At 39.7% G+C, this 27,457-nt stretch overlaps 1 protein-coding gene across 1 annotated transcript; it reads right to left on the bottom strand.

Annotated features, from left to right (window-relative positions):
- Positions 1–18,684: 18,684 nt before the first annotated feature.
- Positions 18,685–26,142, bottom strand: lyl1 (LYL1 basic helix-loop-helix family member). The gene is given in 5 exon segments (XM_039656548.2): positions 18,685–19,582; positions 19,584–19,924; positions 21,074–21,168; positions 22,619–23,081; positions 25,549–26,142. Coding segments are annotated over 4 exon segments (918 nt in total). The 5' UTR covers positions 22,999–23,081; positions 25,549–26,142; the 3' UTR covers positions 18,685–19,480.
- Between the last annotated feature and the right edge of the window lie 1,315 nt (positions 26,143–27,457).

The raw sequence follows: 27,457 nt of genomic DNA on the forward strand, positions 1-27,457 counted from the left end.
TTGATATCTCAGCTCTGGAAGGGTCTAGAGCCTCCATTTTTGCACTCAGGTCAAAGTCTCGTGGCCCTCTATCATAATCCAGAGTTTTGAGAAGATTGGAGAAACTTAATTTTTCGCCCAAAAATGAAAAAAAACGAAAGGGGTAACACTGTCGTTTTTTTTTCGGGTCGAAATTTTGAATTTTGATATCTCAGCTCTGGAAGGGTCTAGAGCCTCCATTTTTGCACTCAGGTCAAAGTCTCGTGGCCCTCTATCATAATCCAGAGTTTTGAGAAGATTGGAGAAACTTAATTTTTCGCCCAAAAATGAAAAAAAACGAAAGGGGTAACACTGTCGTTTTTTTTTCGGGTCGAAATTTTGAATTTTGATATCTCAGCTCTGGAAGGGTCTAGAGCCTCCATTTTTGCACTCAGGTCAAAGTCTCGTGGCCCTCTATCATAATCCAGAGTTTTGAGAAGATTGGAGAAACTTAATTTTTCGCCCAAAAATGAAAAAAAACGAAAGGGGTAACACTGTCGTTTTTTTTTTCGGGTCGAAATTTTGAATTTTGATATCTCAGCTCTGGAAGGGTCTAGAGCCTCCATTTTTGCACTCAGGTCAAAGTCTCACAGCCCTCTATCAGAATCCAGAGTTTTGAGAAGATTGGAGAAACTTAATTTTTCGCCCAAAAATGAAAAAAAACGAAAGGGGTAACACTGTCGTTTTTTTTTTCGGGTCGAAATTTTGAATTTTGATATCTCAGCTCTGGAAGGGTCTAGAGCCTCCATTTTTGCACTCAGGTCAAAGTCTCGTGGCCCTCTATCATAATCCAGAGTTTTGAGAAGATTGGAGAAACTTAATTTTTCGCCCAAAAATGAAAAAAAACGAAAGGGGTAACATTGTCGTTTTTTTTTCGGGTCGAAATTTTGAATTTTGATATCTCAGCTCTGGAAGGGTCTAGAGCCTCCGTTTTTGCACTCAGGTCAAAGTCTCGTGGCCCTCTATCATAATCCAGAGTTTTGAGAAGATTGGAGAAACTTAATTTTTCGCCCAAAAATGAAAAAAAACGAAAGGGGTAACACTGTCGTTTTTTTTCGGGTCGAAATTTGGAATTTTGATATCTCAGCTCTGGAAGGGTCTAGAGCCTCAATTTTTGCACTCAGGTCAAAGTCTCGTGGCCCTCTATCATAATCCAGAGTTTTGAGAAGATTGGAGAAACTTAATTTTTCGCCCAAAAATGAAAAAAAACGAAAGGGGTAACACTGTCGTTTTTTTTTCGGGTCGAAATTTTGAGTTTCGATATCTCAGCTCTGGAAGGGTCTAGAGCCTCCATTTTTGCACTCAGGTCAAAGTCTCACAGCCCTCTATCATAATCCAGAGTTTTGAGAAGATTGGAGAAACTTAATTTTTCGGCCGAAAACGAAAAAAAACGAAAGGGGTAACACTGTCGTTTTTTTTTCGGGTCGAAATTTTGAATTTTGATATCTCAGCTCTGGAAGGGTCTAGAGCCTCCATTTTTGCACTCAGGTCAAAGTCTCGTGGCCCTCTATCATAATCCAGAGTTTTGAGAAGATTGGAGAAACTTAATTTTTCGCCCAAAAATGAAAAAAAACGAAAGGGGTAACATTGTCGTTTTTTTTTCGGGTCAAAATTTTGAATTTTGATATCTCAGCTCTGGAAGGGTCTAGAGCCTCCATTTTTGCACTCAGGTCAAAGTCTCGTGGCCCTCTATCATAATCCAGAGTTTTGAGAAGATTGGAGAAACTTAATTTTTCGCCCAAAAATGAAAAAAAACGAAAGGGGTAACATTGTCGTTTTTTTTTCGGGTCGAAATTTTGAATTTTGATATCTCAGCTCTGGAAGGGTCTAGAGCCTCAATTTTTGCACTCAGGTCAAAGTCTCGTGGCCCTCTATCATAATCCAGAGTTTTGAGAAGATTGGAGAAACTTAATTTTTCGCCCAAAAATGAAAAAAAACGAAAGGGGTAACACTGTCGTTTTTTTTTTCGGGTCGAAATTTTGAGTTTCGATATCTCAGCTCTGGAAGGGTCTAGAGCCTCCATTTTTGCACTCAGGTCAAAGTCTCACAGCCCTCTATCATAATCCAGAGTTTTGAGAAGATTGGAGAAACTTAATTTTTCGGCCGAAAACGAAAAAAAACGAAAGGGGTAACACTGTCGTTTTTTTTTTTGGGGGGTCGAAATTTTGAATTTTGATATCTCAGCTCTGGAAGGGTCTAGAGCCTCCATTTTTGCACTCAGGTCAAAGTCTCGTGGCCCTCTATCATAATCAAGAGTTTTGAGAAGATTGGAGAAACTTAATTTTTCGCCCAAAAATGAAAAAAAACGAAAGGGGTAACACTGTCGTTTTTTTTTCGGGTCGAAATTTTGAATTTTGATATCTCAGCTCTGGAAGGGTCTAGAGCCTCCATTTTTGCACTCAGGTCAAAGTCTCGTGGCCCTCTATCATAATCCAGAGTTTTGAGAAGATTGGAGAAACTTAATTTTTCGCCCAAAAATGAAAAAAAACGAAAGGGGTAACACTGTCGTTTTTTTTTCGGGTCGAAATTTTGAATTTTGATATCTCAGCTCTGGAAGGGTCTAGAGCCTCCATTTTTGCACTCAGGTCAAAGTCTCGTGGCCCTCTATCATAATCCAGAGTTTTGAGAAGATTGGAGAAACTTAATTTTTCGCCCGAAAATGAAAAAAAACGAAAGGGGTAACACTGTCATTTTTTTTTTCGGGTCGAAATTTTGAATTTTGATATCTCAGCTCTGGAAGGGTCTAGAGCCTCCATTTTTGCACTCAGGTCAAAGTCTCACAGCCCTCTATCATAATCCAGAGTTTTGAGAAGATTGGAGAAACTAAATTTTTCGCCCAAAAATGAAAAAAAACGAAAGGGGTAACACTGTCGTTTTTTTTTTTCGGGTCGAAATTTTGAATTTTGATATCTCAGCTCTGGAAGGGTCTAGAGCCTCAATTTTTGCACTCAGGTCAAAGTCTCGTGGCCCTCTATCATAATCCAGAGTTTTGAGAAGATTGGAGAAACTTAATTTTTCGCCCAAAAATGAAAAAAAACGAAAGGGGTAACACTGTCGTTTTTTTTTCGGGTCGAAATTTGGAATTTTGATATCTCAGCTCTGGAAGGGTCTAGAGCCTCCATTTTTGCACTCAGGTCAAAGTCTCGTGGCCCTCTATCATAATCCAAAGTTTTGAGAAGATTGGAGAAACTTAATTTTTCGCCCAAAAATGAAAAAAAACGAAAGGGGTAACACTGTCGTTTTTTTTTTCGGGTCGAAATTTTGAATTTTGATATCTCAGCTCTGGAAGGGTCTAGAGCCTCCATTTTTGCACTCAGGTCAAAGTCTCACAGCCCTCTATCATAATCCAGAGTTTTGAGAAGATTGGAGAAACTTAATTTTTCGCCCAAAAATGAAAAAAAACGAAAGGGGTAACACTGTCGTTTTTTTTTTCGGGTCGAAATTTTGAATTTTGATATCTCAGCTCTGGAAGGGTCTAGAGCCTCCGTTTTTGCACTCAGGTCAAAGTCTCGTGGCCCTCTATCATAATCCAGAGTTTTGAGAAGATTGGAGAAACTTAATTTTTCGCCCAAAAATGAAAAAAAACGAAAGGGGTAACACTGTCGTTTTTTTTTCGGGTCGAAATTTGGAATTTTGATATCTCAGCTCTGGAAGGGTCTAGAGCCTCAATTTTTGCACTCAGGTCAAAGTCTCGTGGCCCTCTATCATAATCCAGAGTTTTGAGAAGATTGGAGAAACTTAATTTTTCGCCCAAAAATGAAAAAAAAACGAAAGGGGTAACACTGTCGTTTTTTTTTCGGGTCGAAATTTTGAGTTTCGATATCTCAGCTCTGGAAGGGTCTAGAGCCTCCATTTTTGCACTCAGGTCAAAGTCTCACAGCCCTCTATCATAATCCAGAGTTTTGAGAAGATTGGAGAAACTTAATTTTTCGGCCGAAAACGAAAAAAAACGAAAGGGGTAACACTGTCGTTTTTTTTTTTTGGGTCGAAATTTTGAATTTTGATATCTCAGCTCTGGAAGGGTCTAAAGCCTCCATTTTTGCACTCAGGTCAAAGTCTCGTGGCCCTCTATCATAATCCAGAGTTTTGAGAAGATTGGAGAAACTTAATTTTTCGCCCAAAAATGAAAAAAAACGAAAGGGGTAACACTGTCATTTTTTTTTCGGGTCGAAATTTTGAATTTTGATATCTCAGCTCTGGAAGGGTCTAGAGCCTCCATTTTTGCACTCAGGTCAAAGTCTCACAGCCCTCTATCATAATCCAGAGTTTTGAGAAGATTGGAGAAACTTAATTTTTCGCCCAAAAATGAAAAAAAACGAAAGGGGTAACACTGTCGTTTTTTTTTTTCGGGTCGAAATTTTGAATTTTGATATCTCAGCTCTGGAAGGGTCTAGAGCCTCAATTTTTGCACTCAGGTCAAAGTCTCGTGGCCCTCTATCATAATCCAGAGTTTTGAGAAGATTGGAGAAACTTAATTTTTCGCCCAAAAATGAAAAAAAACGAAAGGGGTAACACTGTCGTTTTTTTTTCGGGTCGAAATTTGGAATTTTGATATCTCAGCTCTGGAAGGGTCTAGAGCCTCCATTTTTGCACTCAGGTCAAAGTCTCGTGGCCCTCTATCATAATCCAAAGTTTTGAGAAGATTGGAGAAACTTAATTTTTCGCCCAAAAATGAAAAAAAACGAAAGGGGTAACACTGTCGTTTTTTTTTTCGGGTCGAAATTTTGAATTTTGATATCTCAGCTCTGGAAGGGTCTAGAGCCTCCATTTTTGCACTCAGGTCAAAGTCTCACAGCCCTCTATCATAATCCAGAGTTTTGAGAAGATTGGAGAAACTTAATTTTTCGCCCAAAAATGAAAAAAAACGAAAGGGGTAACACTGTCGTTTTTTTTTTCGGGTCGAAATTTTGAATTTTGATATCTCAGCTCTGGAAGGGTCTAGAGCCTCCGTTTTTGCACTCAGGTCAAAGTCTCGTGGCCCTCTATCATAATCCAGAGTTTTGAGAAGATTGGAGAAACTTAATTTTTCGCCCAAAAATGAAAAAAAACGAAAGGGGTAACACTGTCGTTTTTTTTTCGGGTCGAAATTTGGAATTTTGATATCTCAGCTCTGGAAGGGTCTAGAGCCTCAATTTTTGCACTCAGGTCAAAGTCTCGTGGCCCTCTATCATAATCCAGAGTTTTGAGAAGATTGGAGAAACTTAATTTTTCGCCCAAAAATGAAAAAAAACGAAAGGGGTAACACTGTCGTTTTTTTTTCGGGTCGAAATTTTGAGTTTCGATATCTCAGCTCTGGAAGGGTCTAGAGCCTCCATTTTTGCACTCAGGTCAAAGTCTCACAGCCCTCTATCATAATCCAGAGTTTTGAGAAGATTGGAGAAACTTAATTTTTCGGCCGAAAACGAAAAAAAACGAAAGGGGTAACACTGTCGTTTTTTTTTTTGGGTCGAAATTTTGAATTTTGATATCTCAGCTCTGGAAGGGTCTAGAGCCTCCATTTTTGCACTCAGGTCAAAGTCTCGTGGCCCTCTATCATAATTCAGAGTTTTGAGAAGATTGGAGAAACTTAATTTTTCGCCCAAAAATGAAAAAAAACGAAAGGGGTAACACTGTCGTTTTTTTTTTCGGGTCGAAATTTTGAATTTTGATATCTCAGCTCTGGAAGGGTCTAGAGCCTCCATTTTTGCACTCAGGTCAAAGTCTCACAGCCCTCTATCATAATCCAGAGTTTTGAGAAGATTGGAGAAACTTAATTTTTCGGCCGAAAACGAAAAAAAAAAGAAAGGGGTAACACTGTCGTTTTTTTTTTTTGGGGTCGAAATTTTGAATTTTAATATCTCAGCTCTGGAAGGGTCTAGAGCCTCCATTTTTGCACTCAGGTCAAAGTCTCACAGCCCTCTATCATAATCCAGAGTTTTGAGAAGATTGGAGAAACTTAATTTTTCGCCCAAAAATGAAAAAAAACGAAAGGGGTAACACTGTCGTTTTTTTTTTCGGGTCGAAATTTTGAATTTTGATATCTCAGCTCTGGAAGGGTCTAGAGCCTCCATTTTTGCACTCAGGTCAAAGTCTCGTGGCCCTCTATCATAATCCAGAGTTTTGAGAAGATTGGAGAAACTTAATTTTTCGCCCAAAAATGAAAAAAAACGAAAGGGGTAACATTGTCGTTTTTTTTTCGGGTCGAAATTTTGAATTTTGATATCTCAGCTCTGGAAGGGTCTAGAGCCTCCGTTTTTGCACTCAGGTCAAAGTCTCGTGGCCCTCTATCATAATCCAGAGTTTTGAGAAGATTGGAGAAACTTAATTTTTCGCCCAAAAATGAAAAAAAAAGAAAGGGGTAACACTAGCCGCGTTTCCACTGCCGGGCTAGGGCTGGGCCAGAGCTAACAGCGAGCCGGGCCGAGCTAGTGGCCTCGGGCCTCAAGCACCGGGCTTGCGTTTCCACTGCCGGGCCAGTAGCCCCACAGCGCTGCCCCAGACCCCACCCCTAACACGCCTTTCAGGATCAAACGTCATAAAACCCAACCCATTTCAGCGGGTATTATGAATTAATTTATTTTTTAAATTAGGAAGATAGCATGTATATGAACTCAACTGCCGTAGTGGCTGCAATAGTGTCCCGAGACCAGTACAGGCGATTCTCCATTTCAAGCAGCGATTTTTTGCGCGATATAACAAGTAGGGCTGCGGGCACGTTTTCAAGTTATTCATTAATCGTTAACCGAGGCCCATCGGTTAATACTCGGTGCATAGTGTGCGCGCCGCAACCTCGAGATACAGAGTAAATTTTTAACACCTTTAATAACTGATTGGACCCCATTTGAAACGAAATTAATTTATAGAAATAAAACGCAGCAAGTACGAGCAGTTAAAGCCCCATTTCCATCACCCTTCAAACTGAAATTGCCAATTGAAAATAGCTAAGCAAAACGTCAATTTCACAAAAACTCCGTGTCTGCAAATAATAATAATAACAATAACCATCATCATCATTATTGTAACATTTTATTAGGCTGCATATGTAGAGGACGCCTTTATCCAAAAAAGGAACAGAGCACAAATAAACACAATATTTTTGACAAATATCAGCGCATATCCAGTGTGTGTGGAGCACGCACTGATGGCTGCGAGACGCCCATGTGAACAGTTTTATTGCATTTCTTTCAGTGGAAAAAAACTTAAAATACTCTTTAATTTCTGGTCATACAGAAAATAATAATACATTATTCGCAAATAAATTTATTTATAACAAGAAAACGTTGTGCTTTAACAATTAATCAAGGCGCGCTTCATGATCTCCGTGAACTGAAGCGCGAGACCTGAAACAGCCACCGCATTCGAATTTGTTCGTTTTAAATTGGACATTTAAAGCTTTAGTCTACAGGGGTTATATCCTTTGTAGATTAAAGCTTTAAATGTCCAATTTAAAACGAACAAATTCGAATCGAAAGCCAATATCTTCTATGTTTATGTAGCTTAATTTCTCTCTAAATGTGCATCCGGAGATGGAGATATGTTTTTAGCTGAAAATCATTTAGAAAACAATAGTTTATTAATAAACAATTAATGCCTCGTTATTTTATATTATTTTATTATCAGACACATTTATTATAGCCTATAAATCACCCATAAATCCCCTTTCTGTAGGCTGTGGTTACGGCTCTTCTCATTCAGCACTGCGGGGAAAATATCATTTCCAGGTTCTAATTTGGCCTCAGAAAACCAGTAAAATATAAATTTTTTTTTCATATTAATTTGTCAAATATTTTAAATGTTTAAGGGCCAAAAAAAAATCAAACAAATATCTGAAAATTCGTCGATATGTAGCCTATATATTTTTGCGCAGCATTTGGCATAGGCCTACAGTTCAAATTAAAATGTTATGCAATTTTAAACGGTTAATCGGTTAAACATGGACACCCCTATGTGCATCTTGCTTCAGATCATAACGTTCCATAACACCGATAAACTCCGCCTTTTACCTTGAGCACGCCTCTAGCCCGAGCTGGCCCCCTCTGGCCCAAGGTATTCGACGGGCCAGAAATCCTGGCCGTTGGCCCTGAGGAAGCCCCGATCAAGCCCCGGAAGTGACAGTGGAAACGCGACTGGCCCTGGCACGCACTAGCACGGCCCGGCCCTGGCCCGGCAGTGGAAACGCGGCTAATGTCGTTTTTTTTTCGGGTCGAAATTTTGAATTTTGATATCTCAGCTCTGGAAGGGTCTAGAGCCTCCATTTTTGCACTCAGGTCAAAGTCTCGTGGCCCTCTATCATAATCCAGAGTTTTGAGAAGATTGGAGAAACTTAATTTTTCGCCCAAAAATGAAAAAAAACGAAAGGGGTAACACTGTCGTTTTTTTTTTCGGGTCGAAATTTTGAATTTTGATATCTCAGCTCTGGAAGGGTCTAGAGCCTCCATTTTTGCACTCAGGTCAAAGTCTCGTGGCCCTCTATCATAATCCAGAGTTTTGAGAAGATTGGAGAAACTTAATTTTTCGGCCGAAAACGAAAAAAAACGAAAGGGGTAACACTGTCGTTTTTTTTTCGGGTCGAAAATTTTGAATTTTGATATCTCAGCTCTGGAAGGGTCTAGAGCCTCCATTTTTGCACTCAGGTCAAAGTCTTGTGGCCCTCTATCATAATCCAGAGTTTTGAGAAGATTGGAGAAACTTAATTTTTCGCCCAAAAATGAAAAAAAACGAAAGGGGTAACACTGTCGTTTTTTTTTCGGGTCGAAATTTTGAATTTTGATATCTCAGCTCTGGAAGGGTCTAGAGCCTCCATTTTTGCACTCAGGTCAAAGTCTCGTGGCCCTCTATCATAATCCAGAGTTTTGAGAAGATTGGAGAAACTTAATTTTTCGGCCGAAAACGAAAAAAAAACGAAAGGGGTAACACTGTCGTTTTTTTTTTTCGGGTCGAAATTTTGAATTTTGATATCTCAGCTCTGGAAGGGTCTAGAGCCTCCATTTTTGCACTCAGGTCAAAGTCTCGTGGCCCTCTATCATAATCCAGAGTTTTGAGAAGATTGGAGAAACTTAATTTTTCGCCCAAAAATGAAAAAAAACGAAAGGGGTAACACTGTCGTTTTTTTTTTCGGGTCGAAATTTTGAATTTTGATATCTCAGCTCTGGAAGGGTCTAGAGCCTCCATTTTTGCACTCAGGTCAAAGTCTCGTGGCCCTCTATCATAATCCAGAGTTTTGAGAAGATTGGAGAAACTTAATTTTTCGGCCGAAAACGAAAAAAAACGAAAGGGGTAACACTGTCGTTTTATTTTTCGGGTCGAAAATTTTGAATTTTGATATCTCAGCTCTGGAAGGGTCTAGAGCCTCCATTTTTGCACTCAGGTCAAAGTCTCGCGGCCCTCTATCATTATCCAGAGTTTTGAGAAGATTGGAGAAACTTAATTTTTCGCCCAAAAATGAAAAAAAATGAAAGGGGTAACACTGTCGTTTTTTTTTCGGGTCGAAATTTTGAATTTTGATATCTCAGCTCTGGAAGGGTCTAGAGCCTCCATTTTTGCACTCAGGTCAAAGTCTCGTGGCCCTCTATCATAATCCAGAGTTTTGAGAAGATTGGAGAAACTTAATTTTTCGCCCAAAAATGAAAAAAAAACGAAAGGGGTAACACTGTCGTTTTTTTTTTCGGGTCGAAATTTTGAATTTTGATATCTCAGCTCTGGAAGGGTCTAGAGCCTCCATTTTTGCACTCAGGTCAAAGTCTCGTGGCCCTCTATCATAATCCAGAGTTTTGACAAGATTGGAGAAACTTAATTTTTCGCCCAAAAATGAAAAAAAAACGAAAGGGGTAACACTGTCGTTTTTTTTTCGGGTCGAAATTTTGAATTTTGATATCTCAGCTCTGGAAGGGTCTAGAGCCTCCATTTTTGCACTCAGGTCAAAGTCTCGTGGCCCTCTATCATAATCCAGAGTTTTGAGAAGATTGGAGAAACTTAATTTTTCGCCCAAAAATGAAAAAAAACGAAAGGGGTAACACTGTCGTTTTTTTTTCGGGTCGAAATTTTGAATTTTGATATCTCAGCTCTGAAAGGGTCTAGAGCCTTCATTTTTGCACTCAGGTCAAAGTCTCGTGGCCCTCTATCAGAATCCAGAGTTTTGAGAAGATTGGAGAAACTTAATTTTTCGCCCAAAAATGAAAAAAACGAAAGGGGTAACACTGTCGTTTTTTTTTTTCGGGTCGAAATTTAGAATTTTGATATCTCAGCTCTGGAAGGGTCTAGAGCCTCCAATTTTGCACTCAGGTCAAAGTCTTGTGGCCCTCTATCATAATCCAGAGTTTTGAGAAGATTGGAGAAACTTAATTTTTCGCCCAAAAATGAAAAAAAACAAAAGGGGTAACACTGTCGTTTTTTTTTTTCGGGTCGAAATTTTGAGTTTGATATCTCAGCTCTGGAAGGGTCTAGAGCCTCCATTTTTGCACTCAGGTCAAAGTCTCGTGGCCCTCTATCATAATCCAGAGTTTTGAGAAGATTGGAGAAACTTAATTTTTTGCCCAAAAATGAAAAAAAAAAACGAAAGGGGTAACACTGTCGTTTTTTTTTCGGGTCGAAATTTGGAATTTTGATATCTCAGCTCTGGAAGGGTCTAGAGCCTCCATTTTTGCACTCAGGTCAAAGTCTCGTGGCCCTCTATCATAATCCAGAGTTTTGAGAAGATTGGAGCAACTTAATTTTTCGCCCAAAAATGAAAAAAAACGAAAGGGGTAACACTGTCGTTTTTTTTTCGGGTCGAAATTTTGAGTTTCGATATCTCAGCTCTGGAAGGGTCTAGAGCCTCCATTTTTGCACTCAGGTCAAAGTCTCACAGCCCTCTATCATAATCCAGAGTTTTGAGATGATTGGAGAAACTTAATTTTTCGGCCGAAAACGAAAAAAAACGAAAGGGGTAACACTGTCGTTTTTTTTTTTTTGGGTCGAAATTTTGAATTTTGATATCTCAGCTCTGGAAGGGTCTAGAGCCTCCATTTTTGCACTCAGGTCAAAGTCTCACAGCCCTCTATCATAATCCAGAGTTTTGAGAAGATTGGAGAAACTTAATTTTTCGCCCAAAAATGAAAAAAAACGATAGGGGTAACACTGTCGTTTTTTTTTTCGGGTCGAAATTTAGAATTTTGATATCTCAGCTCTGGAAGGGTCTAGAGCCTCCAATTTTGCACTCAGGTCAAAGTCTCGTGGCCCTCTATCATAATCCAGAGTTTTGAGAAGATTGGAGAAACTTAATTTTTCGCCCAAAAATGAAAAAAAACAAAAGGGGTAACACTGTCGTTTTTTTTTTCGGGTCGAAATTTTGAGTTTCGATATCTCAGCTCTGGAAGGGTCTAGAGCCTCCATTTTTGCACTCAGGTCAAAGTCTCACAGCCCTCTATCATAATCCAGAGTTTTGAGAAGATTGGAGAAACTTAATTTTTCGGCCGAAAACGAAAAAAAACGAAAGGGGTAACACTGTCGTTTTTTTTTTTTCGGGTCGAAATTTTGAATTTTGATATCTCAGCTCTGGAAGGGTCTAGAGCCTCCATTTTTGCACTCAGGTCAAAGTCTCGTGGCCCTCTATCATAATCCAGAGTTTTGAGAAGATTGGAGAAACTTAATTTTTCGGCGAAAACGAAAAAAAACGAAAGGGGTAACACTGTCGTTTTTTTTTCGGGTCGAAATTTTGAACTTTGATATCTCAGCTCTGGAAGGGTCTAGAGCCTCCATTTTTGCACTCAGGTCAAAGTCTCACAGCCCTCTATCATAATCCAGAGTTTTGAGAAGATTGGAGAAACTTAATTTTTCGGCCGAAAACGAAAAAAACGAAAGGGGTAACACTGTCGTTTTTTTTTTTTCGAGTCGAAATTTTGAATTTCGATATCTCAGCTCTGGAAGTGTCTAGAGCCTCCATTTTTGCACTCAGGTCAAAGTCTCACAGCCCTCTATCATAATCCAGAGTTTTGAGAAGATTGGAGAAACTTAATTTTTCGCCCAAAAATGAAAAAAAAATGAAAGGGGTAACACTGTCATTTTTTTTTCGGGTCGAAATTTTGAATTTTGATATCTCAGCTCTGGAAGGGTCTAGAGCCTCCATTTTTGCACTCAGGTCAAAGTCTCACAGCCCTCTATCATAATCCAGAGTTTTGAGAAGATTGGAGAAACTTCATTTTTCGGCCGAAAACGAAAAAAAACGAAAGGGGTAACACTGTCGTTTTTTTTTTCGGGTCGAAATTTTGAATTTTGATATCTCAGCTCTGGAAGGGTCTAGAGCCTCCATTTTTGCACTCAGGTCAAAGTCTCGTGGCCCTCTATCATAATCCAGAGTTTTGAGAAGATTGGAGAAACTTAATTTTTCGCCCAAAAATGAAAAAAAAAAACGAAAGGGGTAACACTGTCGTTTTTTTTTTTCGGGTCGAAATTTTTAATTTCGATATCTCAGGTCTGGAAGGGTCTAGAGCCTCCATTTTTGCACTCAGGTCAAAGTCTCACAGCCCTCTATCATAATCCAGAGTTTTGAGAAGATTGGAGAAACTTAATTTTTCGGCCGAAAACGAAAAAAAACGAAAGGGGTAACACTGTCGTTTTTTTTTTTTCGGGTCGAAATTTTGAAGTTTGATATCTCAGCTCTGGAAGGGTCTAGAGCCTCCATTTTCTCACTCAGGTCAAAGTCTTGTGGCCCTCTATCATAATCCAGAGTTTTGAGAAGATTGGAGAAACTTAATTTTTCGCCCAAAAATGAAAAAAAACGAAAGGGGTAACACTGTCGTTTTTTTTTCGGGTCGAAATTTTGAATTTTGATATCTCAGCTCTGGAAGGGTCTAGAGCCTCCATTTTTGCACTCAGGTCAAAGTCTCGTGGCCCTCTATCATAATCCAGAGTTTTGAGAAGATTGGAGAAACTTAATTTTTCGCCCAAAAATGAAAAAAAACGAAAGGGGTAACACTGTCGGTTTTTTTTTCGGGTCGAAATTTTGAATTTTGATATCTCAGCTCTGGAAGGGTCTAGAGCCTCCATTTTTGCACTCAGGTGAAAGTCTCATGGCCTTCTATAAGAATCCAGAGTTTTGAGAAGATTGGAGAAACTTAATTTTTCGCCCAAAAATGAAAAAAAACGAAAGGGGTAACACTGTCGTTTTTTTTTTCGGGTCGAAATTTTGAGTTTCCATATCTCAGCTCTGGAAGGGTCTAGAGCCTCCATTTTTGCACTCAGGTGAAAGTCTCATGGCCTTCTATCACAATCCAGAGTTTTGAGAAGATTGGAGAAACTTAATTTTTCGGCCGAAAACGAAAAAAAACGAAAGGGGTAACATTGTCGTTTTTTTTTTCGGGTCGAAATTTTAAATTTTGATATCTCAGCTCTGGAAGGGTCTAGAGCCTCCATTTTTGCACTCAGGTCAAAGTCTCGTGGCCCTCTATCATAATCCAGAGTTTTGAGAAACTTAACTTTTCGCCCAAAAATAAAAAAAAACGAAAGGGGTAACACTGTCGTTTTTTTTCGGGTCGAAATTTTGAATTTTGATATCTCAGCTCTGGAAGGGTCTAGAGCCTCCATTTTTGCACTCAGGTCAAAGTCTCACAGCCCTCTATCATAATCCAGAGTTTTGAGAAGATTGGAGAAACTTAATTTTTCGGCCGAAAACGAAAAAAAATGAAAGGGGTAACACTGTCGTTTTTTTTTCGGGTCGAAATTTTGAATTTTGATATCTCAGCTCTGGAAGGGTCTAGAGCCTCCATTTTTGCACTCAGGTCAAAGTCTCGTGGCCCTCTATCATAATCCAGAGTTTTGAGAAGATTGGAGAAACTTAATTTTTCGCCCAAAAATGAAAAAAAAACGAAAGGGGTAACACTGTCGTTTTTTTTTCAGGTCGAAATTTTGAATTTTATATCTCAGCTCTGGAAGGGTCTAGAGCCTCCATTTTTGCACTCAGGTCAAAGTCTCGTGGCCCTCTATCAGAATCCAGAGTTTTGAGAAGATTGGAGAAACTTAATTTTTCGCCCAAAAATGAAAAAAAAACGAAAGGGGTAACACTGTCGTTTTTTTTTTCGGGTCGAAATTTAGAATTTTGATTTCTCAGCTCTGGAAGGGTCTAGAGCCTCCATTTTTGCACTCAGGTCAAAGTCTCGTGGCCCTCTATAATAATCCAGAGTTTTGAGAAGATTGGAGAAACTTAATTTTTCGCCCAAAAATGAAAAAAAAAACGAAAGGGGTAACACTGTCGTTTTTTTTCGGGTCGAAATTTTGAGTTTCGATATCTCAGCTCTGGAAGGGTCTAGAGCCTCCATTTTTGCACTCAGGTCAAAGTCTCACAGCCCTCTATCATAATCCAGAGTTTTGAGAAGATTGGAGAAACTTAATTTTTCGCCCAAAAATGAAAAAAAAACGAAAGGGGTAACACTGTTGTTTTTTTTTCGGGTCGAAATTTTGAATTTTGATATCTCAGCTCTGGAAGGGTCTAGAGCCTCCATTTTTGCACTCAGGTCAAAGTCTCGTGGCCCTCTATCATAATCCACAGTTTTGAGAAGATTGGAGAAACTTAATTTTTCGCCCAAAAATGAAAAAAAAACGAAAGGGGTAACACTCGTTTTTTTTCGGGTCGAAATTTTGAGTTTCGATATCTCAGCTCTGGAAGGGTCTAGAGCCTCCATTTTTGCACTCAGGTGAAAGTCTCATGGCCCTCTATCAGAATCCATAGTTTTGAGAAGATTGGAGAAAGTTAATTTTTCGCCCGAAAATGAAAAAAAACGAAAGGGGTAACACTGTCGTTTTTTTTCGGGTCGAAATTTGGAATTTTGATATCTCAGCTCTGGAAGGGTCTAGAGCCTCCATTTTTGCACTCAGGTCAAAGTCTCGTGGCCCTCTATCATAATCCAGAGTTTTGAGAAGATAGGAGAAACTTAATTTTTCGCCCAAAAATGAAAAAAAACGAAAGGGGTAACACTGTCGTTTTTTTTTCGGGTCGAAATTTTGAATTTTGATATCTCCGCTCTGGAAGGGTCTAGAGCCTCCATTTTTGCACTCAGGTCAAAGTCTCGTGGCCCTCTATCATAATCCAGAGTTTTGAGAAGATTGGAGAAACTTAATTTTTCGCCCAAAAATGAAAAAAAACGAAAGGGGTAACACTGTCGTTTTTTTTTCGGGTCGAAATTTTGAATTTTGATATCTCAGCTCTGGAAGGGTCTAGAGCCTCCATTTTTGCACTCAGGTCAAAGTCTCGTGGCCCTCTATCATAATCCAGAGTTTTGAGAAGATTGGAGAAACTTAATTTTTCGCCCAAAAATGAAAAAAAACAAAAGGGGTAACACTGTCGTTTTTTTTTCGGGTCGAAATTTTGAATTTCGATATCTCAGCTCTGGAAGGGTCTAGAGCCTCCATTTTTGCACTCAGGTGAAAGTCTCGTGGCCCTCTATCAGAATCCAGAGTTTTGAGAAGATTGGAGAAACTTAATTTTTCGCCCGAAAATGAAAAAAAACGAAAGGGGTAACACTGTTGGTTTTTTTTCGGGTCGAAATTTTGAGTTTCGATATCTCAGCTCTGGAAGGGTCTAGAGCCTCCATTTTTGCACTCATGTGAAAGTCTCATGGCCTTCTATCAGAATCTTAATGGACAGACACATTTAAAAAAATCCTGATTTAAAACGTGCAATTCTACAGTCGATTTTTAACTTTAATTAATAAGTTCAATCTTTCTATTTTACATACAAACTATGAAATACTGGCAAAAATATATACAAAAGGTAAATACACCTTAGAAAATGTTGTTTGGAGTGAAGTGCTGCCATGCTTCTCTTCAATGTAGAGATTTTTTTATATATATATAATTACTACATGCAGAGCTTTACTGGTATTTGATTGGATGACAAACGTCAAAACCATGGACTGCAGGCTTTAAACTAGGTGAAATGCTCCAGAAGTTAAAGAAAGGGGGCTGACATGTGATGTCCACTGTAATGGACACAGGGTCTGAATGGGTTAAGGGCGGGAATATTATAATAAGATCCTCTTCATACGTCAGAAGGAGCGAAATCTGATTGGCTTATTTTTTTGTCATACTTGGAGAAAAGACTCACCAAAGCAACGTTACTGGGTTTTCATGATATTTCCCCTTTAAAAAGCATCATATGACCTCTTTAAGATTTTTATTCTTCAGTTTTACACGTCTGTCACAATGTCTTGAATCACCGGTTGGGTAACAATATTAGAGGGTGTGTGTGTGCGTGAGAGACCTTGGCCTGAGGAAGTGCTCAGTGTCATCAGGGATGGCATAACCACTGCGAGCGTGATGAAACTGCAGGTGGCCGAGCGCCGTGCCAGCGAGAGGGTGTGGTACCCATAATGCCCTGCTGCAGCGACATCAGGGGGTTTATCTCACCGTCTCACACACCCACAGGTTCTCTGCCCCCCCCCAGAGGCCTCGGTATCAGAGACGGGAAACCCCGCGTATCCCTGAACCGTCCCGTCACGTGACACACGCGGGCGTTTGTGGCGTGTCATTCAACCGAGCGTTACGCAAGTCTGCCTTCCTGCATGCGGGCCGCAGGAGTGTGTGTGGCGGATGGCTGAAATGGAGAGCATGATTTTCACTTTTTCTTTCTTCCCATCTTTTCATAACTCGTGGTCCATGTCAGGAAGTGTGTTGGCTGGCGATGAGACAGCAGCAACTGTACATGCTTCCTGACACCTGATCCGACGAGAGAAATACAGTCAGATACCCACAGATGACCTCTGACCCCCCACACACACACACAGCTGCAGTGGGAAAAACACAACACGGCTGAACAGCGTCGGTTTTTCCATCCCGCTCGGATTCTCGTGATTCTGTCATGGATGAACTGCATCCGGCTACCGGACGGGCCTTTTTTTTTTTTTTTAGCAAAATGATTTTCCTGTCCCAGTCTGTGACGAAAAATCCTGGAAAATCCTAATCCCATCTGACGACTGACGGAGGAACACAATGAGTGACGCCGCTGCATGCTACAGAAAAACAAACTCTCTGAAGCACTGCTTAAAGTCTACATGAAATCAAAAAATACTTATTTTCTATGGAATATAGATAAATGTACTAACCTTTAATCAAAACACTGCAGAAAATAATGTTCTTCAGTATTTTTCCATTGCGTGTGGGACTATTTATACACATGGGATTGTGCAATACACTTCTGCTGCTCTTTCTCTATTTCTATGTTGCGCATTAGCTTTACTCAGTGTTTTGTATTGTACTTTTTTTTTAGCACTCGAAGTGTCAAATTGTTCTGTCGTTTTCCGGTACAAATCTAAACATTTTAAAATTCGCAAAACGGTTTAAGATATTAAGTCTTGAAAGAACTATCAAACTTAAGTGAGTTTATGCTTAAAACAAGAAAAAATATCTGACAATTGGGTCAGAAAAATACTCATTTTGCTTTGAATTAAGTTAATTTTTTTTACCCCCATGTCATCCGAGATGTCCATGTCTCTTTCTTCAGTCGAAAAGAAATTAAGGTTTTTGATGAAAACATTCCAGGATTTTCTCCATGTAATGGACTTCAATGGGGTCCAAACGGTTCAAGGTCCAAATGAGAGTTTCAGGGCAAACTGTTCAAATGTCTTTAAATGATTCCAGACGATGAATAAGGGTCTTATCAAGCGAAACGAGCGGTCTCTTAAAAAATAAATAACAAAGTTTAAGTTTCATAACCTCAAATGATCGCCTTGCTCTGTTCATTTTGTTCGTTGACTGAATTATGACTCGAAAAAAGATTCATTCATTTTGATAAACAAGTTCGAACAGGAGAGTCACGAATGCGCATCACGGAACACAGCAAGGCGAGCATTTGTGCTTATAAAACTTGTTATTTATTTATTAAATGAGCGATCGTTTCGCTTGATAAGACCCTTATTCATCGTTTGGAATCGTTTAAAGCCCTTTGAACAGTTTGCGCTGGTTGCATTTGCATTTGGACCCCATTGAAATCCATTATATGGAGAAAAATCCTGGAATGTTTTCATCAAAAACCTTAATTTCTTTTCGACTGAAGAAAGAAAGACATGGACATCTTGGATGACATGGGGGTGAGTAAATTATCAGCAAAAGTTTTTTTTAAAGTGAACTACTCCATTAAGTCTTGTTTCCAGAAGGAAATATCAAACTTAAGTGAGTTTATGCTTAAAACAAGAAAGAATATCTGCCAATTGGGTCAGAAAAATACTAATTTTGCTTTGATTTAAGTTAATTAATTAAGATATTCTTTTACAAACCATTAACTGAGCATATACTAGTACAGAGATCCGAACAGAGCTTACTCATAGAATTTAATTTCAATGCTTTTAAAACGGTTTTCTGTGATGATGTCGTTACATTCTATTTGGAAAAAACGATTCCAAAAATGACATCGCACCCTCGAATGATGTCACTAACCTGAAAACCTTTCCTTGTCAGATCCAGGGATCGTTTCGTCCACAAGCGCTCGTTGTATCATCAGGTTGTTTCAGACAGACTGGAGGAGACATAAAACCATCCGATCACATTTAACCTGAATAAAGATCAGTGTGTGAGTGTGTTTTGTGCTCTAACACTCATTACGCCATTTCCCATCATCCTCAGTGGGTCAATCACACACCTAATGCTCATCCGTCGCCCGTCATTATCTTACACTAGCACTAAAAGCTTCCTGGGTTTATAAGCAAATGAAAATGAGAGAAATAATTCTGAAACTTATTTTATTAAAAACAAGATCAATTGAACGCAAGCCACACGGTTGAAACGTCCAACGTGAGCTGGCATCATTAGATCGTCCACGAGACTCTCATGTCTTCAGTTCAGCTTTAAACAGCGAAAGAGTCAAACCATCGACGCTTTATTAAATAATCCAGTCAGAGCGCTTGAGACTGCGGTGAAGTTTGAGGTACCCGTGAGGAACCCACACACTCTATTTATTCCTCGACATATCAGAGAGAGGAAATTAAATGGAGAAGTGACGCACGAAACGTGGACCAGGAACACAAGCGTGAATTTAAAATAGTAAATTCGTTGTAATTCCACACAAAATGTCAATGTTTATTTCAAGCGGCATCCAAGTGCAGTTCCTCCACTGGCCACTAGAGGCGCTGCAGGAGAGACTCACTCCCATAGACCCGCATGTTAAAGTGGCCAACTTTACAGCAGGAAAACACACGTTTCCAGTCCGGATGATAAAAGTGGTTTTGGTCTATATCGCTAATGCTGCCCTTCATGACGACTGTGACGGGGGTGAATATTTGTATAACTCAACCGTTTAAATTATATTAAGCCTTAAAGTTCTGCATGATTAAGGGCGTGGCCACTTGAGTGACACTATTAGCATTAGCGTCACCTCTGCTTCGCCGCACATTCGTTTATCCGCCCACTTTGGGCTTCAAAAATGCTCTTCAAAACGTCACGTCCATATTTTTACACAGTCTGCGGTTTATACGTGTCGAGGGTTAAACTCCCACATCCAGTGTGTTGGTTTGTGGTGTAGTCACCGCTGGTAAGTGCTTGCTGTGACCGCCAGTATCTGTTCCCGAACCTTCTTCTCCGTGATCCCGGTGTGCTTGGTCTCGACGCCGCAGGTTCGAGGACCCTGAGCTCTCCTCGCTGTCCGTGTCCCCGTAACAGCTGGATCCCGACGACACCATCATGGAGTCCGTAGAGTCTCTGTTTTTGCCGTGGATTTCGTCCTTCCTCCCGTCCGGATCCGCCGAGCTTTTCCCCGTCTGGTCGCTCGTCTGGTCGTTCAGCAGCTCCACGAGGAAGTCGATGTACTTCATGGCGAGTCGCAGGATCTCGTTCTTGCTGAGCTTCTTGTCGGGCGGGTGGGTCGGGATGAGTTTGCGGAGCTCGGAGAAAGCGCCGTTTACGTTCTGCTGCCGCCAGCGCTCGCGGCTGTTGGTGAAGACCCGCCGGGCCAACTTCTGAGGAGGACCTGAAGGAGAACCACATGTGAGAGACCGTTGCAGGAAAACGTCTGTGAAAATGTGACTGATTTTAAACAAATCATACAAAATGCATGTTATTTTTTATGTAGTTCTGTCCTATTTTAATTGGTTTTTACATCTAGTCCACAAGATGAATTTATTAAAATGACCAGGTTCACACATTTATGAACCATTGATTCTTAATACGTTTGAGCATTTTATTGCAATATAATGTATAATAATGCAACTGGGGAATATTTGTGGTCCTGATAATGTAAAATATCTGATGTTACCAGTGTCCTAGTCAGAGTAAAAGCATGTTGGTCTAAAATAATTCGGTAACACTTCACTTGAAGGGGTGTGCTGCATAAGACTGACATGACCCATGTTATGAATATGAAGGAGGGTTTATGCATGTTTATGACAACTGTCTGTCATTAAGTGTAATTCGCTCAATAATGACATTTTGAACACAAATAAACCAATACATCATAACCTGTCAACTTGACATTACTAAGACAACACAACCTGCTAACAGATTAATGATCAAACTTAAGAAACCACCTAGATTTATGGGTTAACATTACATTAAACTGTCAGGTGGCTGGTTTTGAAGCCATATAATTGGCTGTCATGAAGCCATTATAACTTTTTAATGACAAATTCACTGTAGTTGAGGTCACGAACAATATTCAACGGCCTCACGACAACCAATGTCAAAGCCAACCACACGACAGTTTAATGTAATGTTAACCCATAAAGCTAAGAGCTTTCTTAAGTTTTATATAATAATTAATCTGCTATGTCATGTTTATGACAATTTATGTTGTCTTGGTAAAGTTTTCATAAGAAAGACATCTCAAACAATGTCATATTTGCATTAAAAATGTCATAATTCAGTGAATGACACCTTGAAACCTCCTTCATATGTCACATCAAGTGAAGTGTTCCCAATAATTCTGTATTTTCAGCTTCAGAATCATGAATATTGTTATTGTTATCCATTAACACACACACACTGTAATATCAAATGTAGCATTTGAATCAACAGTATATTCTTCTTGTTAACCTTTTACCATGTCTTGGAGTATCGCGATATGTCTCGACTCGTGACACACACCCTTGAACACAAAACATCCACTGATTTAATGATGTACCGTCATTGAGGTCCAGTTCGAAGTGTGCGGGCGGCCGTCTCTTCACACGGGCGTTACTGAAGATCCCGAAGCTTCCAGACGGTCCGAGGAAAGAGCTGAGGGGAAGAGAGAAAACACTGCAGATGAGGATCTATAAAAGCAATCTGGAGCGTTTGATGAGCGTCTGCCACTGATTGGACAAACGTGACGCCTGTCGTTCGGTCCTCATTACCGCCGCACGTCTCGGATAGATCTGACTTCAGTGAGTCAGTCTGCTTATACCAGTCGACCAGTCGGCTCTGGTATTAAGATGCGTTTGGTGGATCGGTTCACAAGCAGACGAGGGACACATTCCCGTTTGGTGTTTTAATCCGTCTCTTTCGTCCACTTTCACACACTCCTGTCCTGATTTGGGTCTCCAGCTGACGAAGCCCAGCAAGCAATAGCCATCAATTCTCCATCATTTAATATAGTCCGGCTATGAGTAACACACTTCTTACCAAATTAACCCTGAATTTGGGCACATGTCATTTTTTGCCAAAATAACTTGCGAGATGTGTGATACTACATCATGATCACATCAGATGTGTGATACTACATCATGTACACAAAGTAAACAGTGATTACAATGTGTTTGATTTCATTTCTTCACTCATTTCATTTCTTTGTTATCTGATTGATGACTAGTCTATGCTTGTGCGATGGTTTAAACATCTATTAAAGGAGTAGTTCACTTTAAAAAAAAAACTTTAACTTTAGCTGATAATTTACTCGCCCCCATGTCATCCAAGATGTCCATGTCTTTCTTTCTTCAGTCGAAAAGAAATGAAGGTTTTTGATGAAAACATTCCAGGATTTTTCTCCATATAATGGACTTCAATGGGGACCAAACGGTTCAAGGTCCAAATGAGAGTTTCAGTGCAAACTGTTCAAAGGGCTTTAAATGATTCCAGACGATGAATAAGGGTCTTATCAAGCGAAACAATCGCTCATTTAATAAATAATAAAGTTTAAGTTTTATAAGCTCAAATGCTCGCCTTGCTCTGTTCTGTGATGCGCGTTCCTGACTCTTCTGTTCGAACTCCTTCATCAAAATGAATGAATCTTTTTTCGTGTTATTTGGTTCATTCAACGAACGAAATGAACGAGTTGACTCTGGAAAAGATTTGTTCATTCATCGTCTGGTGTCGTTTGAACAGTTTGCACTGAAACTCCCTTTTGGACCTTGAACCTTTTGGTTCCCATTGAAGTCCATTATATAGAGAAAATCCTGGAATGTTTTTTTTTTTTTTTTTTTTGCTTTTTATTGAACATGAACATCAGTCAATGTTTTTTCACCCCTTTATCCCAGCTTAATGCACCCCCCTCGCAGAAAAAAAACAATAATAATAATGATAAATAAATAATAATAATACTGAATTAAATGAACTTTTGCATGATATTCTAATTTTTCGAGTTTCACCTGTTTATAAAAAATATTATGTTTTTTGGAATGTTCTTGTTATATTCCAAGTATTTCAATAAAAATATGTAAAAAAAAAAAAAACAGTGTGTTTGATTGCTGACCTGCTGATGAAGGGGTGTGTGTGCAGGAAGGCGGGCGGCAGGAGGGCCGCCGGGGGTCCAGCGCCGGACAGGTGAGCGAGTCTCAGCTCCACGGGGCCGTGCCGGAGGGGGGGGGGCACCGGGTGCAGGGCCGTCATCGGGGGCAGGGGGGGTTTGCTGTGAGCCAGGCTGATCACCGGGACGTTGGGAGGGATTGACGTCGAGGAGATCGGGGACACGCGCTGAGGTGTGGCCGCATCCGGCTCGGCTGCGGCGGCCTCCGGGTCAGTCGCGTCCGTGCGGCTCTCTACGTTAGCGTCGGGCGATCCCGTCCGCGCAGGACTGGCGTGCTGGAGGACCGGCGGGGAGGGTGAGACGGGAGACTCGCTTTTCTCCATCATGACCCGAGATCTCCGGAAGCTCTCAGATTAATCTCATCGCTCCTCATGTGGAGGTCTGCAGATCGAGTCGCTGCTTTTAGGACCTAAACAAAAAAAGGCCGTTTAAGTTCACAAAAGGCAGAAGTCACATTATGATATTATTAAGCACAGATATGGTCACCGCCAATAGCCTCGTGGTTATCGTGCTGTTCGATTCCCAGCTCGAGATACTTTGATCCATTTCCCTCCAAATCTCTACAGTCCTTTCCAAGAAAGGCACAAAAAGGCCAAAAACATCATTTAAAGAAAATACTAAAGCCCTGATATACAGAAAGAACGGTGTGAAAGGTGTGATGTCATTTTGGGGTCTACCAACAGGAGTGAGGTTCTGGAAACTCTTGAAACCAACTTTAAGCACTTTTGAACTACAACTGGTCCATGGTGACTGCATGTGATGGTTGTGCTCTGGGAATGCTGTAACTGGGCCTTAATCTGACCTCTGACCTGTAATGCTGCCTGAATGATGATCATACGCTGTTCGCTCGTTGGCCAGAGGAGAACTGAGCGACTGAGTCTGGGTTCTCCATTCTGTCACTGATGGGTTTTCGGTTTCGGTTGCTTAGTTGGGGACATTTAATATAATATTCAACAATATTATTGATCTCCTGCATTGACACCAATATATGAGAACTGAACTGAGCTGGACGATCACATCACTGTTTCCTCCACAGCGCCTGTATATATATATATATATATATATAAACACACACAGGTGAAACTAGAATAATGTACAAAAGTTCATTTATTTCAGTAATTCAACTTAAAGTAATATGTTATATAGACTCATTACATGCAAAGTGAGATATTTGAAGCCTTTATTTGTTGTTTTCATAAGCTGTACGCCATAATCATCAAAATGATAACAAATAAAGGCTTGAAATATCTCACTTATATAATATACTAGTTTCACCTTTAAAGTTGATTTACTGAAATCACTTCTGTGTGTTTCATCCAGTTCGGTGACCTGCAAACATTCACTGCTGACGGACTGAACTCGACTAGTTTATTAAACCCCGACGAGTGAGAAATAAAAACAGAGCGGTTCATTTCCAGACTATCATCGTGAGATCAGGAGTGACGAACACAGATGGATCTTTAAGAGGATTCACTGTTAAAACTTTACAGGCTATGATGATAATAAATCATGTTTCTACGGAAGAGGATTAGGGCCAAACAATAATAAAAAAAATGAAAACATTCAATTGTTAAATTTAGAGGAAGAAAAAAATCTAAATACAATCTTGAGAATAAACTGATTAAATTTCGCGAATAAAGTCACTGTGTTTGTTCTCGAAATTTAATGAGTTTATTCTCACGATTATTTCCACTTTTTTCTCGAAATTTAACGAGTTGTTTCTCGAAACACGACTTTTTGATGAGTTTAATCTCAAGATTATATTTATACTTGTTTCTCTAAATGTAACAATTTTTTTCTCGAAATTTACCAAGTTTTTTCTCGAAACACAATGATTTTATTCTCAATATTTGATGAGTTTATTCTCAAGATTGTATTTATACTTTTTTCTCTAAATTTAATACGTTTTTTCTTGAAACACAACGACTTTATTCTCAATATTTGATGAGTTTATTCTCAAGATTGTATTTATACTTTTTTCTCTAAATTTAATACGTTTTTTCTTGAAACACAACGACTTTATTCTCAATATTTAATGAGTTTATTCTCAAGATTGTATTTATACTTTTTTCTCTAAATTTAACAAGTTTTTTCTCAAAACACAACGACTTTATTCTCTATATTTGATGAGTTTATTCTCAAGATTGTATTTATACTTTTTTCTCTAAATTTAACACGTTTAATTTCACATTATAATGACTTTAATCTCGAGATGGTTTTATTTTATTATTGCTTGGCCTTAATCCTCTTCTGCATGTTTCTACATTCAGAACTGCAAAAAAAAAACAACAACAACAATGTGAATATGTCAGGATTTGCCTTTCTGAGATCATCAGGATCAGCCGCTATCCGTGTTCAGGGTTAGTTTTGATGTTTCCAAATTATAATCATCTGTCAGTCATCCTGCCGTCTAGAGATCAAGACTGACATCGGTCCCCGATTGGTCGATTGATCGATCGCTATGACAGACATGATCAATGAAACGGCTCAGATCTCACACAGACGCAGTTCTGCAAACATCGACTGCTATTCCTGACATTCGGTTCCTCTTTCTGTCCAGATTAACTGTTTTCATAAAGCCTGACTCTTAGAGATCCATCAGAAGATTTACAGCAAACTCATTTTAAGAAGGTCCGTGTGTTTTCAGACCCCTCACATATTTCACAGCTCAGGTTTTTCTGGCGTTAAACGTCTGTCGTCGAGTCTTTGATGTCCACGTCAGTTTTCAGGAACTTTATCATCAAAGAAGTTGCAGAACAATCCGAATATCCCAGTCTCACATGCGAGAGGAGTGTCAGTGCGGAGCAACCGTATGAAGTTCCTCAGAGCCGTGCCTCAGATCAGGGAGTGTGTGATGAAGAGCTGCGCTCACTCACCGTATTTGTTTCGCCGTCGTCGATGCGTCTCGTGTTCACGCCGTCTCCGAAGCGATCACACACACACACACACTCCTTGCACTTCCTTCCCGTTCCTGAGCGCTGTTCTCCGCCAGTTTCTCCAGTGAGGTTTAGAGATGCGACTGCAGGAATGACAGGCGACTGGAACATGTGCTGATGTAAGAGATGCCCCCCCCCTCCCATCACCAACACCAACACACACACACACACACGCACGGTGCTCAAGTGGGACACCAGGGGAGCTCAACTAGTATTGGGTGAGAGAGACATAGAGAAAGAGAGGGCGAGAGAGAGAGTGAGTGAGAGAGAGAGTGGGTGAGAGACAGAGAAAGAGACAGAGAGAGAGAGAGGGGGTGAGAGAGAGGGCGAGAGACAGTGAGAGGGAGAGAGAGAGAGTGGGTGAGAGACAGAGAAAGAGACAGAGAGAGAGGGCGAGAGACAGTGAGAGAGAGAGGGAGAGAGAGATTTCCTCTCTTTGCTGGACTGGAGGATGTACTTGTACAATATGTTGATGTTGATAAGAGTAAAAAAAGTGCCTGCAGGCCTGAGATAAGAACCCCCCACCCGTCTCTCTCTCTCTCTCAGTGTGTCTCTCTCTCTCTCTCTCTCTCTGGTCAGCCTCGGACACCAAAGGTTCTTGGATCATGACCAAAAGGAAGCACAACTTACATCACGATTGAATGACATTGTAAAAGCTTTCAAACACACTAACACACTCTCTCTCACACACACACACACAGTCAAACTGACGTAGTATATAAATGAAGTACATAAATGAAAGTGAAGCAGCATTTCTTCCATAGTCCTGGAGTTTGATTGGAAACACTCTATTGATGTTTAACCGGTTAACCGTCACCATCTTCTCTCTTTTTTGTTAGTTTTTTTTGCTCCGATCTGAACTTAAATGGTTGTAATTCGTGTATTCTTTGAAATACAGGCCTAAATTTGCTTTCACTTCTCCAATAATTTGAAATAAAAAGAAACCACTTCAAAAAAATTAAGGCTTTGATTTTACTGTAAATAAAACTAAACATTTTATACAAGATATATATTTTGCAAGATAATTTGGGGTCTAAAACATAGAAAATCAAAGTCTATTTAATGAGTTTATTCTCACGATTATTTCCACTTTTTTCTCAAAATTTAACGAGTTGTTTCTCGAAACACGACTTTTTGATGAGTTTATTCTCAAGATTATATTTTTAAAAAATGTTAAGAAATTTAACGAGTTTTTTCTCGAAACACAACGACTTTATTCTCAATATTTGAGGAGTTTATTCTCGATATTGTATTTTAACTTTTTTCTAAAAATTTAACGAGTTTTTTGAGTGTGTGTGTGAGTGAGTGTGATTGTGTGTGTGTGTGTGTGTGTGTGTGTGTGTGTGTGTGTGTGTGTGTGTGTGTGTGTGTGTGTGTGTGTGTGTGAATGTGTGAGTGAGTGAGTGAGTGAGTGAGTGTGTGTTTGTGTGTGAGAGAGTGTGTGTTTGTGTGTGAGATAGAGAGTGTATGAAGCAGCTGTGTTACGGTCGGTCGACTGCAGTTTTCCGCCACGTCTGTGGAGATTTGCCTCAGGGTTAAATTAAGATTATGAGTTTAAACCGCACTGAGAAATGCTTCTCTTCATTTCCAAAAATATACGACCATCTTCAACGTTCGGTCAAAAACACAGTGGAGCTTCAACAGTGAACCTAGTGCCTCCATTTATTTATTTTAAGAGTTTTAAAACTCTAAAAACCTTAGTTTTCACAAGGTCAATATCTCAGGTTTCGCGAACAGTAGTTTTATGTTGGTTTCAGATGTTCAAATTGTCATTAAAATGTATTCGGAAATAACTTTCAGCATTTTATCATCATCACAAAACAACTGGGAGTGAGAAACTAAGGTTAAC

The sequence above is a fragment of the Pimephales promelas genome, chromosome 8, assembly GCF_988280905.1.
Source record: "Pimephales promelas chromosome 8, fPimPro1.hap1.1, whole genome shotgun sequence".
Taxonomy (NCBI): domain Eukaryota; kingdom Metazoa; phylum Chordata; class Actinopteri; order Cypriniformes; family Leuciscidae; genus Pimephales; species Pimephales promelas.